The sequence below is a fragment of the Ascaphus truei genome, chromosome 10, assembly GCF_040206685.1.
Source record: "Ascaphus truei isolate aAscTru1 chromosome 10, aAscTru1.hap1, whole genome shotgun sequence".
In the NCBI taxonomy this organism is placed as follows: domain Eukaryota; kingdom Metazoa; phylum Chordata; class Amphibia; order Anura; family Ascaphidae; genus Ascaphus; species Ascaphus truei.
This window is the reverse complement of record NC_134492.1, coordinates 27,892,047-27,910,155: the sequence shown is the minus strand read 5'-3', so window position 1 is coordinate 27,910,155 and position 18,109 is coordinate 27,892,047. Positions and strand designations below refer to the sequence as shown.

The 18,109-nt window shown below is 43.1% G+C and overlaps 1 protein-coding gene across 3 annotated transcripts in view; it reads left to right on the top strand.

Annotated features, from left to right (window-relative positions):
* FAF1 (Fas associated factor 1) overlaps positions 1 to 18,109 on the top strand; it is a 216,483-nt gene that overhangs the window by 16,716 nt on the left and 181,658 nt on the right. For all 3 annotated transcript variants that reach the window (XR_012804075.1, XM_075616310.1, XM_075616309.1), the window contains exon 2: positions 15,595 to 15,663. Coding sequence is in view for 2 of the 3 variants with exons in the window: in XM_075616310.1 (XP_075472425.1) it covers positions 15,595 to 15,663 (69 nt within the window). In the remaining variant the exon portion in view is untranslated. The remainder of the gene's footprint in view (positions 1 to 15,594; positions 15,664 to 18,109) is intronic.

Genomic DNA, 18,109 nt, shown 5'->3' with positions numbered 1-18,109 from the left:
ACTGATGACTGATCTACAAGGATTAAATTGGGATAGTGTTTTTGCAGGGATAAATGTGGAAGATAAATAGGCAATCTTTAAAACATTGTTACAAAAGCACGCTTATAAGTGCATACTCTTGGGTAATATAAAGGTAGCAAGTCAAAACCAATGTGGCTAAATAAACAGGTAGGGAAGGAAATGGACAAGAAGAGGAAGGCGTTTCGATTCTTAAAGTCAGAAGGGACGGAAGCATCATATCAGAATTATAAGGAATGTAACAAAAGTTGCCAAAGGGCAATCAAATTAGCAAAAAATGATTAATGAAAAAGGATTGCAAAAGAAAGTAAAACCAACCTAAAAAGTTATTTACCTTTAATAATGGAAAATAAAATATAGACTCTTTCTTTCAGTGGGAGATGGGCAGGCAGATTATTGGAGATACGAAAATAGCAAAAGTATTAAACAAATTCCTTGCCTCTGTATTTACCAGAAAAGAATCCGTTGCAATAGTTGTGCCCCAGGAGGAAGCCAAAACCTCCATATTAATGAATAATTGGTCAACTGAGGAAGAAGTTCATAGGAGGCTTGATTAAAATTAAAGTAAATAAGGCATCTGGCCCTGATGGCATATATCCAAGAGTTCTTAAGGCGTTAAGTTCATTAATAGCCAAAACATTACATTTAATATTCAAGGACTTCATTTCCGCAAGCTCAGTACACAAGATTGGAGTAAAGCAGACGTGGTGCCTATATTTAAAAAGGGAGTTGGATCACAACCAGGGAATTATAGACCTGTAAGCCTGACATCAATAGTGGAGAAGCTACTTGAAGGTTTAATACGGGATAATATTCAGGAATACCTAATAGAAAACAAAATTATTATTATTATTAAATGCATAATTATGCCCCTTTTTATAAAGCATTAGTAAGACCACACCATGAATATGGAGTACAATTTTGGTCACCACTCCTTAGAAAATACATTATGTAACTAGTGAGAGTGCAGAGAAGAGCCACCAAATTAATAAGGGGATGGACAATCTAACTTTATGAGGAGAAGCTAGCTAAATTTAGATTGGTTTACATTAGAAAAGAGGCATCTAAGAGGGGATATGATAACTATATACAAATATATTTGGGGACAATACAGGGAGCCTTCAAAAGAACTTGTCATCCCAAGTGCATTACAAATGACACAGGGTCATTCCTTAAGGTCGTAGGAAAGGAGATTTCACCAGCAACAAAGGAAAGGGTTCTTTACAGAAAGGGCAGTTAAAATGTGGAATTCATTACCCATGGAGACTGTGATGGCAGATACAATACATATGTTCAAAAAAGGTTGGACATCTTTTTAGAAAGGACAGGTATTACAAGGATATAGATACCAATTAAGTAAACATGGGAAGGATCCAGGGAGTCATCTAATTTGCCAATATTTGGAGTGAAGAAAGAAAGAATTTATTTTTCCCCTTATGAGATATCATTAAATGATATTTCACTGGGGTTTTTTGTTTGCCTTGCTCTGGATCAATATACTGTAAGTTCAAAAATAGGATGTGTCTGTTGTCTAAATTTAGCATAGGTTGAACTTGATGGATGGATGTCTTTTTTTCAACCTCATCTATGTAACTATGCTTCAGTTTAACCCATGTTTTAAACAAACCATTTAATGGGCCTTTCTGAAGGGATCAGTAAATAGTGTTGATTTGAGCCGGTGCTTCAGAAACCGGCAACATTACTATATAACATGTAGCCACCAAATAAATAATGCACGTGGAATACTGTTATAGCTAGTTGGGTGCTAATTCTGATATAGTTAGAAAACAGGTGATACGCCTCAGACTGGGATTGCTGGGGTATTTTATTGGGAAATACTAGTTCCCGATCACTGTGCATTATACCTCATCCTTTCCAAGTGTTCTGATGATGTACTGTATTTTCAGGTCAATCACTGGACCACAATTACTTGTGTTTTGATTTAAGTTTGAGGCTAAACCTTATTTACTGAAAAATGCCCAGAAAGGCCCATGAGGTGTGACCCCAGAGAAAGTATGTCATACTGACAAAAAGCACAATTGTGCCCAAAATATCTGAAAAGTCTTTGTATTTACAACATTAGATTTAATATAAAGTTTGGGATCTGATGATGACATAGTGTAGTAATAACTATGTGTTTTTCATGTCTGCTTGCAGCAGTATTTCCAAATACTTCAATAATCCATACACTTTTCATTTAGATATCACTGTCTGGTCCAGAACCTATAAAGCTGTCATTTGGGTCCTTGAGTGGCTCAGATTGCAAAATGAAGATAAATCCTATGCTGATTTGTGTGTATTAAAATCGGTGTGCGTGTGTGATGTAATTCATACCACACAGCATCACGTTCAAATACGTTACATGTGTTTGTTTGTTTTTTAGCTTTATAATCAAAGTAGAAAATTTTAAAAGGGGTCAATAATTCAACTCAAAAAAGGGGAACAAATTCACTTGTTAGTATGGCCAACACTTAAATACAAGCCTGAAAAGAAAGGGTATCGCCTTTAAATAGTCAAGCTCTACTCCGTTACGTTTGTACCGTGTAAAGTTTTTATTGTAGAAATATCAGAGTACAACGTTTCCGATCGGCTCCGGACCTTTCATCAGGCAAAGAGAAAAGAGGTCCAGTCCAGAGTTGACCTGATATACTACTCTACGATAAACTTGATGTGATGCAAACGTAACTGTAATTGGATCATGTCTATTTGTCATTGATTTAGCTTTATGACCCGTAATGATTTTAAGATTAAACGTGACAAAAATGCAACTTTAAACATCTACGCACCTGCACATGTGTTAAACTGCACCTGCAGTTTGAAAAATGTTTATTTTGGGTTCCCTACACACTGCCGTTTTAATCAAAGTACTTTTGAAATGTTTGTTGTTTCTGGACTTGGTGAGGGGGAAAAAACATTTGGATAGGTGCTTTACATTTAAAAAAATAAAATAACATGTAGTTTGTTAGAAGCTTTAGGTGATTAAATGTAAAGAAATTGCTACATTACTGCCAAATACCTACCTTTCTCCTACAAGTGTCAAATATTTTGTATCGAACGGTGTTTGATTTATAAGGAGATCACCGTAAATAAAATGAAAACAGTTTCCGACTTTGCTACAAATAATTAGGTTAGATAAAGTTACTTTTTTGTTTTGGGATCGGCATGTTTTGTCCTCTGAGTCCGAAATGGTATTACATTTAAGACAAAGTAGATAAGAATAACCGTGCTATGTGTGTTTTTGGGGCCGTGAACAGGCTCGGTCCCGTGACTGGATTAGTAGAAGCAGGTTTATAACCGTACAGCCAGTGACGGATTTCCCGTTAGGCCTGGGCCGGGGGCGGCAAAGATGTCCGCCCCCATATACATTTGCCACGCTCTCGGGCCTGATGGGAAGGCACTTACATGTGGCGGCCGCTTCCTTGCTGCGCCCTCCTTCTCCACTCGAATCCCAGCGTCAAATGAAGCCGCGGACGACACCGTGACGTAACACAGCTTCTCGTTGCCGTGGCAATGTCAAATGACGCCATGGCAACGCGGTGCCGTGCACCATCACGTTGGTTTTGTATGCGGTGTTATTTGACGCTGGGATTCGAATGGAGAAGGAGGGCGGCAGCAAGGAGGCGGCCGCCACATGTAAGTGCCTAGGGGCGGCGGATTTCCAAATCCGCCGCTACGTACAGCTACAGCAGCACGTGTGCCGATTCAACAAACGTTAAAGCCACGCACTTCTCATCTTCCATAAACCGGGGTGATGAATGGTGTTCTTATTTCTTTGCCGTTTTCTTCTTTTTCTCGGTGGCTCCTACATTTAGCGGTAGTGTAAAAAGGTATGGCTGATGCGTGTGCGTGTGTGTGTGTGCGCGCGCGCAGAGTAGAAATCGTTTATTATGAGCATAGCATTAATACGAGCAAAACCGCGAGTCTTCTCCTGTATGTGCAGAACTAAACAATAAAGAATATTCTTCCCTGGTCAAGAAAAGGGAATTGCATTCAGGGAGCATGTACTTGTAAAAAGCCGTTACACTACGTCACTCATTCCGCATTCTAGCATGCGCCACTCCCACGCTACCTTCTGTTCTCTCTTGGTTCTCATACGTAATATTCTCTCTTCCCTGGGATCGTAGTGTGTGTTGGATGAGTATCTTTGTCCTGCGTTAGGAATTTCAGCTCAGGCAAGGTCGTTTTTGCACAGATAATGTGTGCACCTGTATTTGGGTCTCCCGCATCCTACCTCTTGTATCTTTGGAACATTAACCCATCCCTTGCTGGTGCACATGGACGAAGTCGCAAACACAGCCTCTCTCCCTACCCAGAAACCTCTTGGGGTAAAGTTTCAGACCCAACAGGTAGTGTGAGATGTACAGTGTCTAGTTCTCACTATGCTAGCGATACCACTGGGCGCTTCGATGATGATTTTGCTGTTTTAGTAAAGCTGCACGAGTGTAAGGCTAAGGCCCCGCTCCCTCAGTCAGCGCGCCCGCACTGCAGACAGGCGGGGCGCTGACAGACACAGACCACGATATGAGCTGTTTGCTGATGTTAAAGTGTCTCTATTTTAATCTGAATCTCACCAGGCCTTTATCCCCTGTACCCAATTTTCCAAAATGTCTGTGAATTGACTGTATAACCTCTGTTCTTTTAATGTAACCATGTACTGTTATAGCTCTGTGCCCAGGACATACTTGAAAACGAGAGGTTCCTCTCAGTGTATTACTTCCTGGTAAAACATTTTTATAAATAAAAATATGCGGTCTGTAGGGAGCCGGGAGCCGGAGAGGGAGGGGGGCGGGAGTGGGAAGGAGGGGGGCGGGCTCTGATCGTGGTGCCGTCCAACACACACACACACACTTTAATAACACGCAGCTCCTTCCCTGTCCTCCCCATTGGCTGACTCGCGTACCACGTGACGCGTCAACGCCGAAATTCACAAGATTCTTGCAGCATCGGCTGGCTGACGCGTCACAGTACGTAGTCAGCCCAGCCGGAAGGAGGCAGCGGGGGCAGGGACCATTCGGGCAAGGGTCTGGTGATTTGCGGCCGCTCGCCCCGCCGGCCGCAGCGGGTTCGCAGCCTAATATAGATGTGACTGACTGATCAGTCAGAATGTGTGTGTGTGTACAGATGCAATGGTTTTGTTCTAACCCTTCCCAAAAAAACAACGGTGTCCACTTACAGCCATAACTTCTAGATTTATTCAATCTAAAATCTGGATATTTACACCAGGCAGGATGAGATTACTAGTGACTGTGCATTAAACTTGTTTCCGTTTCTTATATCTGATGATGATTGCCACGTCAGACAGGATGCTTTTAATTGACCTAAAGTTAAAGGCGTACTCCACCCATAGCCTCCAGGATTGGTACTGGGGGGATTCCCCAGAGGTGACACACACTATTTTCAGCTCTGGGGACCCCCTGGTACTTGAGATACTTACTGTTAAAGTTACCGGTATTACTTCCTATTTTTGTAAAGGATATTTAAATGGCCATCCAATAGGAAACTTCCAATTGGCCCACGGGTTGGCAGCCATTTTGTTTCCCCGTAGAGCTATTTAAGCCCTGTAAAATTCACCGGGAAGTATCTCGGGAATCGGTGGGTCCTCAGAGCTGAAAATGGTAGCGTTTTACTCAGGGTGACCATGTGTTCCAATCCTGTAACAAAAATGGGGCTAAAAAAAACACTACTTGGAGGAACTGCTCCTTTAACCCTTTTAGGTGCTCCATGACATAGCTACGTTATGTGCTTTCAGTGGAGACTGTGTCCGGTGGCTGGGAGAAGGGGACAACCATTCCATTTTGTCATCAGTAACGCGATTGCGCGATTACTCAGAGGAGTGGTCATGTGATTGAGATGTGCCGGAGGGGCTGGTGCACTGCGGTGCCACGGCCCCTCCGGCACTTAAAAGGGTTTAAAGTAGGAGTTACAGATACAATACAGCACCTTGATTCATTGAAGCATGTGGACTTTACATGAATGTTACTGTTTGCTGCAGTTAAAGACCAAGTACAGTAAAAACAATCCCTGCTCTGAAACCCAATACAAAGGTTAAAATAGAATCAAGAGTAAAATAAAGATAGGTTCCCGCTGCTCCAGCCATCCAACTTCCAAATAACATTCAAGTTTTGGAGAATCCTTGGGAACACAAAATGGAGAAAGCTCCCCTTTTTAACGATAAAGTAATTCTGCGAAAGAGAGTCCCAATGCTACATCCAATACAACGAATTATATCGTTATTACATACAGTATCTGTCTTTTGTTGTATACATGAGGTCACAAACCCAGTAGCATTCCTTTTGCCACAAATATATATGGTGTGGTGGGTTTGGGTTCTGGGCTCACAGGGGTTGGGTGTGTAAAGTAATTTATTGTAACGTAAAAATATAAGGCAGTCCGTATACCCAAAAATAAAAGTGCATACAGGCATAACCCGGTTTAAGGACACTCACTTTAAGTACACTCGCGAGTAAGGACATATCTCTCAATAGGCAAACGACAGCTCACACATGCGCCTGTCAGCACGTCCTGAACAGCAATACCGGCTCCCTACCTGTACCGAAGCTGTGCGCAAGCGGGGAGACTATAGAGCCTGTTACACATGTGTTATTTACATCAGTTATGCACGTATATGATGATTGCAGTACAGTATATGCATCGATAAGTGGGAAAAAGGTAGTGCTTCACTTTAAGTACATTTTCACTTTACATACATGCTCCGGTCCCATTGCGTATGTTAATGCGGGGTATGCCTGTATGAGGTTGGTTTGTAGAACTTTTGACGATGCCGTCCCACCAGCTCTCTCTCTCACACCGCCTTAATTTATCACGCAACACAATGACCTGATGTTCGTTTTTGACCCTTGATTCATCAAATATGTTGCTATACAAGTGACGAAAGCACTTGGAACAAACACAGTGACTGGTTCATCTCCTGGGAACGTTGTAAGATTATAATACGGTAGTAAGATGAGGCGCTGCCCTCTCTACCTAAGGGGGTCTTCTGACCTTGAAAGGGGGTGCCCAGTGACAGGAGGGATACCGAAAGAAGCAAGGAAGACATGGGAGGTAGTGTGAGAGAGAGCGGATAGAGTGATAGTGACGAGGCAAGTTTCCATGCATGAATAACTCCATTATATTACTATATATACTAAATAAAAAATCCTTATACTTGTAAATGGGATTTTTTTTAGTGACTCATCCGCTAAACATTGTGCAAGAGACGTAACCATTGGGCTAGGATGAGGTTCGCTCCAGTTAATAAGGCGTCCGAGAGTCTTTTCAATGAGGACAAACCTGCTTTTTATGCGACTGCATGATTTTTATGTTCACTATAGATACAGACCTATAGGCACTTGGTGATTCTGCTCTGTATTGGGAGACATCCTGGGTTAGATCTGGTTGCTAGGAGGGAGCTTCTAATTACTTCAGCTGAGTCACTCAGAAATTGGGTTATTGACTGGTCTTGTGGTGCAAGCAGTAAATGAAACCTTTTGGTACACCTGCACGTACTGATGTGTTTTGGAAGTGGTGGAATCACGTAATGTATTGTATCCCAGCTATATATATTTGCCCCTGTGGCAGCAAAGAGGATAACTGTTCCTTTTATTATATGTATTGGAGAAACATGCATACTTTATTAAATCATCAATTTTTCTTCACCAAAAAAATATAGTTTTTCGACAAACACTATTGTTCATATCCATCCATTTGCATTGTACTTATTTTTTTGTGTGTGATATCCTGGTCGGTGCTGCTTTGTTCCTCCTGCGTTTTCATTGGTTGGAAGCAGTACCCTGTGCACATTCTGATTTTCTTGTTGTGCTTTTTGCTGTTAGTTTTGAACCCTTCAGAGATCATCCTTTGCCCCCTGACCCTAGAGGACACCCCGGTTCCTCAGATGTGTAGTTTCTCTGGCAGTTTTGACACACACAAACTACAAATGTGGCCACGGGTCACAAAAGGAAAGTCACAACACGGGTAAATATTTTTTGTCTGCTGGACAAAACGCCAATTGCCCAAAAGGATTGGGGGACTATGGATGAGTTCTGTGGGACCCCCGGGATCAGCACGGTTTGATGCAATTCAGGATGAGATTACAGTGAGACAGAGACCTGGGACTGTGCTGCAGGTGTGAGGTTCGCTGGGAGAGGCCAGTTGTGTCTACTCCGTACAGGCATACCCCGCTTTAAGGACACTCACTTTAAGTACATTTCGCTCAATAGGCAAACGGCAGCTCACGCATGCGCCAGTCAGCACGTCCTGAACAGCAATACTGGCTCCCTACCAGTACCGAAGCTGTGCACAAGCGGGGAGACTATAGATCCTGTTACACATGCATTATTTACATAAGTTATGCACGTATATGACGATTGCTGTACAGTACATGCATCAAAAGTGGGAAAAAGGGAGTGCTTCACTTTAAGTACAATTTCACTTTACATACATGCTCCGGTACCATTGCGTACGTTAATGCGGGGTATGCCTGTATACAGTACATGTGATACATGTGATACTTGAAACCAAGGGAATTGAGATCACCTAGGGAAAGTGTATAGAGAGAAACGAGGAGGGGTCCTTGAGGCTGCTATTGTTAATACACTGCAAGTCAGTCATTTTTATGTTAACTGGGAGTGAGGATTTGATCAGTCGGCAGCAAGACGGAAGCGTGAGTCTTAGGCCGAGTCCATAGAAGTATGTAAGCTCTTCCAGCAGCAGCTGTCAAAGGCCTTATGGCTGAAACGCGTTAGATGATCCACCAGCTACACCTGTCTGTTTGAATAAAATTCTTTGAAGTCACCACACCACGTCTACCCTGCTTCATTTCCTCGGTTGTGCTCCACGATTTTTCCTGCTGCTGCTGGAAGAGCTTACATACTGCTGTATGTTGGATTGCACACCGGTAGCTGCTGCACACGGAGGGGAGTCCCGCGGGTCACGTGACCGCCTCGCATCATACGGCTGACACGCCAGAGGTAGCGGTTCATCACAGAGACCAGAGACCAACAGCCCTGCAGAGCTACGGAGCTCACCGGTCCTCCTCCACTGACACCAGACAAGAACACCGCCGGTCGCGCGACCGCCCCACGTGACGCCAGTCATGACAGGGTTGGCGGTGCAACTACACAGCGACTGAGGATCACATCAAACCACTATTACTCCCCAAACCGTGAGTGCTTGCAACACTTGGTGCCCTAAGCAGGGCCAGTTGCTTTTTCTTATGGCTTAAGACTATACACACATCCATTACCTGCAGCAGCTACTATAAAGAGACTCTGATGCACCTGATAGGATAAATCATATTATCCAACTCTACGAGTCCATAGAAGGACAGGCCGTGCTGAGCCGTGCGGACGCTCCGCGCTGAGCCCCTGAATCCTCAATGAGGATGCCTTGAGAGGGGGCTCACGTGAGCGTCCGCAGGCGTGCTGACGAGTTGGAGTTTTCAGCCGAGCGCCAAGCTGTTTTTCAGCGCGCTGTCGGCTGAAAACCTCCAATCACAGCACAGCAGTGTCAACGTCACGGCGCCGTGACGTCGACGTCAGTGCGTCGCGGGCGATTGGCCCAGCGACGTCACTGCCCCGCCTCCCTCAGTCTCCCCCCGCCTCCGATCGCGCCCGCTGGCTCGCCTGCATGGGCATGAAATCGCGCAGATTTCAGCAGGCGAGCCTCGGCGTCAGCGCGGCTCGGATCTCCTCACCCCTCTATGGCACCGTCATAAGTACTTGAAGTCCGTCGCGGGTGCCCATAGTGGGCGTGACCGCGCCGCGCAGCGACCTGGTGACCTGAAGCTCTGGAGACAAGTGATTTTGTCTTGGAGGGTGACGACGGCGTGACGTCAGCGTCACGTGAGCGGTTAAGCCAATAAGGGCGAACTGCTCACGGCCACGCCCTCTAGAGGTCTATTCTCTATTCTGGGATGGTTTGGCCAGCTATGGTTTGGCTTCAAGTTGGGCTCTTCATTTAGCACTTTGAGCTGTATATATTTTCTGTATAGCTTTTGGTTACTTTTGTAAACCTAGATCTAATACTGGTAATATCCTCCAGCAATGTCTCTATCTACAACACATACAGGTACATTTATCTGTGCCTCTCAAACACTCCCTTAGCTGGCTAGATACCCCTTAAAGCAGATTTTCCCCCCTGAAAAAAAGTTTGTAGTTTTTAACAAATAGAGATTGTTAAGGTTGCCTGTAATGCCAGTGGTATAAAGTGACGGGAAAATACAGCAAAAATTAAAGGTGGATGGAAACAAAAAAAGAAATTAGCGGATGGTAGCTTGGACTGGATTGGTGGTTTTAATAGTTACAGCAAAATAGTATTTAATCAAATTACCATACAATTGAACTTGAATATGAAGTATTACATTTTGGTTAAAAAGACACAGCTGACAGTCACAAGACTTGCTGAGCCTGCAGCTTTATTATTAATAAAAATATGCAGCATGCACCTCTGCATGATGTTTGATTTTGGCAGCGAGTAAACTTCAGACCTGCGTCCTCGCTGTGGAGAAACCAACCTGTACCCAGAGCATAAGATGTATCGCAAAAGTTTTCCTTTTGGGAAATGAACAGCAAATATAGACCCTGGGCTCTTTATCCCATGATTTACATCCTAGTTTGTGAATTGCTGCAAAGCTTTTTTTAGTGGCCCACAGAATGTAACTGATAAGATCTCCGTGATCAGTGGCCTGATTAACTCTTATTTGTCTGGGAACAAGCGACACTTCTCAGAGAGCTGTGTTATACAGTGGCGAGAAAAAGTTTGTGAATCTCTTAGGATTTTCACATATTTCAAACCTAAAATGTTATTAGATCTTAATCTAAGTCCTAATAATAGATAAAGATATCCTGACCAAACAAATGACACAGACATGATGCTTTTTCAACATTTATCTACAAATGATTCAACATTCAATATCTATGTGTGAAAAGATATGTGAACCTTTAGATTCAGTACCTGGTGGAACCCCGTTGAGCAGCAATGACTTCAACTAATAGTTTCCTGTAACTGCTGGTCAGTCTCTCACATCGGTTTTGAGGAATTTTGGCCCATTCCTCCTTACAGAACTGCTTCAACTCGGTGACATTTGAGGGCTTCCTTGCATGGACCGCTCGCTTCAGGTCTTGCCACAACATTTAGATGGGGTTTAGGGGCGGACTTTGACTAGGCCATTCTAAAACGTAGAATTTCCTCTTCTGTAGCCATACTTTTGTAGATCTGCTTGAATATTTAGGATCATTGTCTTGCTGCATGACCCACTTTCGCTTCAGCTCACGGACGGATTGCTTGACACTCTCCTCTAGAATCTTCTGATAAAATGCATGGTTGTGTCAATGATGTCAAGCCGTCCAGGTTCTGAGGCAACAAAGCAGCCCCAAACCATCACACTCCCACCACCATGCTTGATGGTTGGGAGGAGGTTCTTCTGTTCGAATGCAGTGTTTGGTTTTCGCCAAACATAACTTTTCTCATTGAGGTCAAAAAGTTCTACCTTTGACTCGTCTGTCCAGAGAACATTGTTCCGGATGTCTTGTGTATCATCTATGTGCTCTTTGTCAAACTTTAGACGGGCAGCAATATTCTTTTTAGAGAGCATTGGTTTCCTCCTGGTTATCCTTCCATGAACACCATTGTTGTTCAGTCTTTTTCTGATAGTTGAGTCAAGAACACTCACATTTGCCAAGGTGGGAGTGGCCTGCAGATCCTTGGATGCTACTCTGAGTTTATTTGTGACTTCCTGGATGATTTGCCAGTTTGTTCTTGGAGAGATTCTGGTAGGACGGCTGCTCCTGGTTAGAGTGATTGTGGTCTTGAACTTTCTCCATTTGTAGACTATCTGTCTGACAGTGGATTGGCGGCAACCCGAACCCTTAGAAATAGTTGTTTGTAACCATTTCTAGACTGATGAGCATCAATAACTGCTTTCTGAGGTTCTCAGAGATTTATTTTGATCGTGGCATGATGTGTTTCCACACACCTGTATGGTGAAGACCCAACTCGCAAAGTTTCTGATCTCTATATAGGGTGGGGCCCCCCAAACTTGCACCTGAAGATCTACCTAAATATTTAAACTCTTTATTCTAATTATCCAGTTTTAATTTAGCTGATAAAACCAGGGTTTCACTTACTTTTGCACATACCCTGATTCTTTACTACTCATTGTTTGTCGAATTCATACATCATTTTGTTTCAAAACAGATGGAATTGGTGAATATAAACCCTATTGGATATTTAAGAAAATACCTGGTTTTGATTCAAGAAGGTTATCATGGAAAAATGATACAATTTCTGTAATTATCATTGTGATTCACAACCTTTTTCTTGCCTTGTATGTGTGGATTATACACCTATGTTTCCAGAGTTTTGCCTATTCTTATGTCTGACCCTTTTTGAAGTTTGTCTGGCTATGACCATGGATTTATTTGGAATTGATCTGGTCTGATCCTTATTTTGTTTCATTAATGATTTGATCAATCTCTTTACAGTCTCGCTGCTATTTTTCTCATTTGGGGGGGGGAACGACTTTTTGTCTGGCACGGGTAACCAGCTGCTGTCTTTTATTCCTATTACATTACTGACAGGCAATAAGGATCAAAGGGTCTTCCTGCCTCTCCCAATTATTGTCTCTTTAGGGAAGTGTTTGTGATATGAGTTTTGGTTGGGATTTAGTACACTGCACGCAACAAGCATTCTCTAGAGCTCCTTGTGATACATTGTTCCCACTTTGCCAGTTAGTTTGAGCGTAGATGGTTAATGGATGCTGGGACATTTTAGGAAGAACTGATGGATTTGCAAACATGTGAATGCACCTGTGTAGAATAAGGATGGGATATTAACTTATCGCAAAAGAGAAACCCCAAGAATAGGAATTGGAAGATCTGTGGCCGTACACCTTATACCAAGGGAGGGCAACTCTAGTCCTCAAGGGCCACCAACAGGTTAGGTTTTAAGGATATCCCAGCTTCAGCACAGCTGGCTCCGTCGTTGGCTGAGCCACTGATTGCGCCACCTGTGCTGAATCAAGGATATTCTTAAAACCCGTTGGTTGCTCCTGAGGACTGGAGTTACCCACTCCTGAGTTGGACAGATGTCTATGCTGCATTAGATTGCTCTGTAGTATGTAAAATGTGACTCTCCATATATCACTGGCCTAGTTTGCAGGCCAGAAAGTTCTCTTAATGCCGGAATGCTCATACTTTGCAATGTTTTCATTTTTGTTTTGAACATATGTGAAGAAGTAGTGGTTCTGAAGCACGGACGAACAGGTGGTGGTACATTCACTATCTCTTCTGTGTGTGTGTGTTTGGAGAAAATTCTGGTTTGTGAAACAGAGGACGGCATCTTAGGCCTCGTTTATAGTGGCAGCGATGGCGCGCGCGTTTCTCGGCGAGACAAACAATTTTGTCTTTGCTGTGTGACAGCCGGGTCACGTGCGCGGTTCAGCCAATGATGGCGAACCACTCATGTGACATCACAGCCACGCCTCCCAGTCGGCGCGGACCTCAGTGCAGGTTTCATGCAAGCAGCAGGCGCGCGTGATATCATGCGCTTCGTCGCGCTCGCAGGGAAACTAATCGCAGCCTTTTGAGGTCTCTGAAATATACTGACTTGCAGTATACTGGAGATGCTTACGTACCGAGTGCTGGTGCTTGAAGGAGCAAACTTAAAATAAATAAATGTCAGCTGTAGATTCCTTTTTTTACTTTCCACTTTTTCCATTTAACCCTGTATTTAATTAAGGTTTGAGGTTTAAAGAAAAAAAAGAATACTTTTTTTTGTGTAGAATTAAAAAATCGCTACAGTGCTCAATCTAACAAACCATTCATCTCCCTGATCGATGAATAATGACATTTCTTCTTTATTCTTTTAATAATCCTCCTAATAAAACCTAGATGTAGTGTATGCACTGAAAATGTACAGTATATGGATTTCCGCGCTCGTGCTGTCCCAAAAATCTGTAGTGAACTGCAAATCTCTTGCTGCCGCCCACAGGAGAACTCCACAATCTCCTAAATGCGTAAGTTCCCTCCCCCCCCCCCCCCCCCAGGAGCTCACAATGCGACTGAAAAGAAAAAGAAAAAGCGCACTGAGATGCAGTATACAGTGTGTATTTAAATATGTCCCACAACAGGACAATGCATAAACATGTTAATAGTGAAATACATGATATAATGAAACTAAAATGTGACATAAAACAATATATTAAAACTTACAATTAGCATGGGTGATTGGTGTGGGTGATGACCCTCCCGGTCATCACGCACGCCAATCACCCACGCTAATTGTAATGCAGCCGAGGAGATGGTATTGCAGGGCTGGACCCGTAGAGCTCCGTCAGCTGTGTTCTCTTCTCCTACCGATCCACCACAGCACCAATGGAAACTCGCGTAGCAGCCCCTTGTGACCTCCACGCGTTTCGCATGTCACATTTTTAGTTTCATTATATCATGTTTTTCAGTATTGATAGGTTTATGCATTGTGCTGTTGTGGGACATGTTTAAATACACACTGTATACTGCATCTCAGCGCTTTTTGTTTTCTTTTCACTAGTGTATGCACTGTGCTATTTTTTTGTGTTATACTTTTCACCTGCGCTGTTCTTGGCCTGATTTTAAAGCAGCAGAACATGAAAAATCTTGTTGCTTGCTGTGGTATTTTTTTTCTTTTTAAATCTTTAGTATGAAATCATTTTTTTAATTTTTTTTATTCAATTCTTCATGCCGTTTTAAAGCATCCACCTCCCCAACCAGTGCAAGATCATTGTAACACTTTCCTATTTGTGATAATGTGTTGCCAATATTCCCAGCAGTTTGAGCTGGGAACTTTTGCAATAGATAATGTCACTTTAGTAATATACTGTAAGGACAAATGGTAGCTGCTGAGTTACACTGACTGAGGGATTGATTGAAACAGGCTGCCATTATGTTAGGCACACAATCAGGATTTTTATAGATCTATAACAGGAGCACCGAACGATTGCCAGCTTAGGTAAAAATTAAGAATTATACTTATTTAGAATTAGAATTATATCTGTGTCACGCTTTACATATAAAAGAGGAAAGGTGGGGGGGGGGGGGAGTATGATTTGCTGCTTTAAACAATAAAAACATTATTTTATGTTCTGAAAAAAAAATGTGCAGAAGTTGTTGCATAGTTGAGTTCTTTCACTTTGTCACTCCAAAACATGTTGCTCATCAGGTTGTATCTTTATATTCTGCATTGTTCATATTCTGTGTCTGGCAGACACATTCTCTGTTAGAGCTGCTCCGCTGTGCAGGCCGTTAGTGGCTGGCAGTGGCTAACAAACCGAGTCCAAGTGTAGTTCAGGGTTTGGTAACACATTACCTGCAACATTAAGGCAGGGGTTGGCAACGCCAGTCCTCCAGGGCCACCAACAGGTCAGGTTTTTGGGATATCTCTACAGCACAGGTGGCTCTGTCGATATCCTGAAAACCTGACCTGTTGGCGGCCCCAGAGGACTTGCGTTGCCCCACCCCTGTATTAAGGTGACACCAGTCAGAGCCCTGACTGCCAGACTGAACACATTGTAACGCGTTACCCTCGCTTTTTGTTTTGCAGGCATGTACTGGTATTGAGAACATTGATGAAGCTATAACATTGCTAGAACAAAACAACTGGGATTTAGTAGTAAGTATTTTTTTTTTTTTTATAGCAGCTTGCTTTGTATAGATAAACCCTGTATTAAGTATGTACTATGTTGGATTTGTTGTAACAAATACTGCACAGGTTCCTTTGTTTAACGGTTGTATGTGGTTTGCACATTATTGATTTTAAACTTGTGAAGGATCAGTCTAAATCAGGGAATGCCAACTCCAGTCCTCAACGGCCACCAACAGGTCAGGTTTTCAGGATATCCCTGCTTCAGCACAGGTGGCTTAATCAGTGACTCGGTCAATAACCGAGCAACTGTTTGAGCCACCTGTGCTGAAGTAGGGATGTCCTTAAAACCTGACCTGCTAGTGGCCCTTGAGGACTGGAGTTGGCATTCTCTGGTCTAATCTAACAAGGTCTCTCTTTCATTGTAAACTCATTTTAGTAAAGCAACATAAAGTCACACATATATAGTCATAACTGCCTTTTCCCAATACAATACAATGACTGTAAACAGGTATAAAACAATGATCCTTTGTTTACAGTATGGATACAGTGGATGCATTCAGTCCAAGGAATACATGTTTAATTCAACTTCCTACTATGAAACATTTTTTTAGTACAAATTAGAATAAGTGGATGTGCAGAATCTGTGTAGTAGGTGTGAGATTAGGCAGTTCAGGCCAGATACTTTGACTTCTTGGTTTCGAGTCAAATTATGCATTGTAGTATAGGAAAATGTATTCAATTGTTTAAGATCTAAACACCGTAAAACTAAAAACACAGCCTAACCTTGACAATATGCTAATTCAGTGAATTAATGTGACTTTTACATTATATTCAATGAACATTCAGTAAAAGGGCCATGCCCTCAAAACACGCTGAGAGTAAATGCAAAATATATATTCCCTGCACTGATTTTATTTCTTACCTTTACAATGCTATTGTATGCATTCAATAATTAGGATGGGCGGCTGTTTTCTATTTCCATTTCAAATATCTGGAATTCCACAGAGATTCGGGGTGGATAGAATAAATGGAAAAGGTATTTTTAACAGGATACATAAAATGTGATGTAATTAGAATGTTAGTGTCTTTATCGTACAGTGTATATCATGGCAGGTCCCCCCCAGCAATTCGGGGTGTGTGCCTATCGCACAGTGTATATCATGGCAGGTCCCCCCCAGTAGTACGGGGTGTGTGCCTATCGCACAGTGTATATCATGGCAGGTCCCCCCCAGCAATTCGGGGTGTGTGCCTATCACACAGTGTATATCGTGGCAGGTCCCCCCCAGCAATTCGGGGTGTGTGCCTATCGCACAGTGTATATCATGGCAGGTCCCCCCCAGTAATACGGGGTGTGTGCCTATCGCACAGTGTATATCATGGCAGGTCCCCCCCAGCAATACGGGGTGTGTGCCTATCACACAGTGTATATCGTGGCAGGTCTCCAGCAATACGGGGTGTGTGCCTATCACACAGTGTATATCGTGGCAGGTCTCCAGCAATACGGGGTGTGTGCCTATCGCACAGTGTATATCGTGGCAGGTCTCCAGCAATACGGGGTGTGTGCCTATCGCACAGTGTATATCGTGGCAGGTCCCCCCCAGCAATATGGGGTGTGTGCCTATCGCACAGTGTACATCGTGGCAGGTCTCCAGCAATACGGGGTGTGTGCCTATCACACAGTGTATATCATGGCAGGTCTCCAGCAATAAGGGGCGTGATCACTTACAAGAAAAGGTGGCAATTTTAAAGAAACAAATTGATGGGTTTATTATTTATCACCAGGATCACTTTTGTTGTACAATCTCTGCCTTATAGCAACATGTGTTATCTCTGAAGCTTCTCAAAGCCCCGGGATGGTAACTGCAGATCATGTGTTTTATTGCATCACAAAAGTGAGTTGGCTCTGAAAGGGTCAACATGTTTTCCTTTGTAAATGAGCTCACCGTTCTCCAGTGGGTGGCCACGTTAGATCGAACCATTAGTCGTGTGATCTGTGGGTGGAAACATTAGCAGTCTGCCATGTGCATCTAATGAGTACTTTTAAAGGTGTACCCACACTCACAAACCTGTGCAAAAAGACATCACTTTTAGAGGCTCTTCCCACTTTGCAATTGCGCAGTATTTTTCTGTTACATGGTCTTGCACTTGTGAATTGTCAAATATCTGGGCGCAGTTGGTGTTAATTGGGTAATGCTTTAATTCAGAGAGGTCCACCTCAAACAATCCAAACTCCCAATATCCGGAAGAGTTGACATGTCTGGGCATTTTCTCACAACCACCCTAGTCTGTTACTCCGAATCTTTCACTGGTTTTACCCCCTGGGGTGTACACCTCCTTCAATAAAAATCAAGGGCAGTGGAGGGAGTCACTGCTTTGTTCCAAAACAAATGGAGGTATTTGCAGAAATTATTTCGGAGACACTACCTATTAGAGCTCGGTTTTCCATTCCAGGAGGCAGCCTGGAGAATCATCA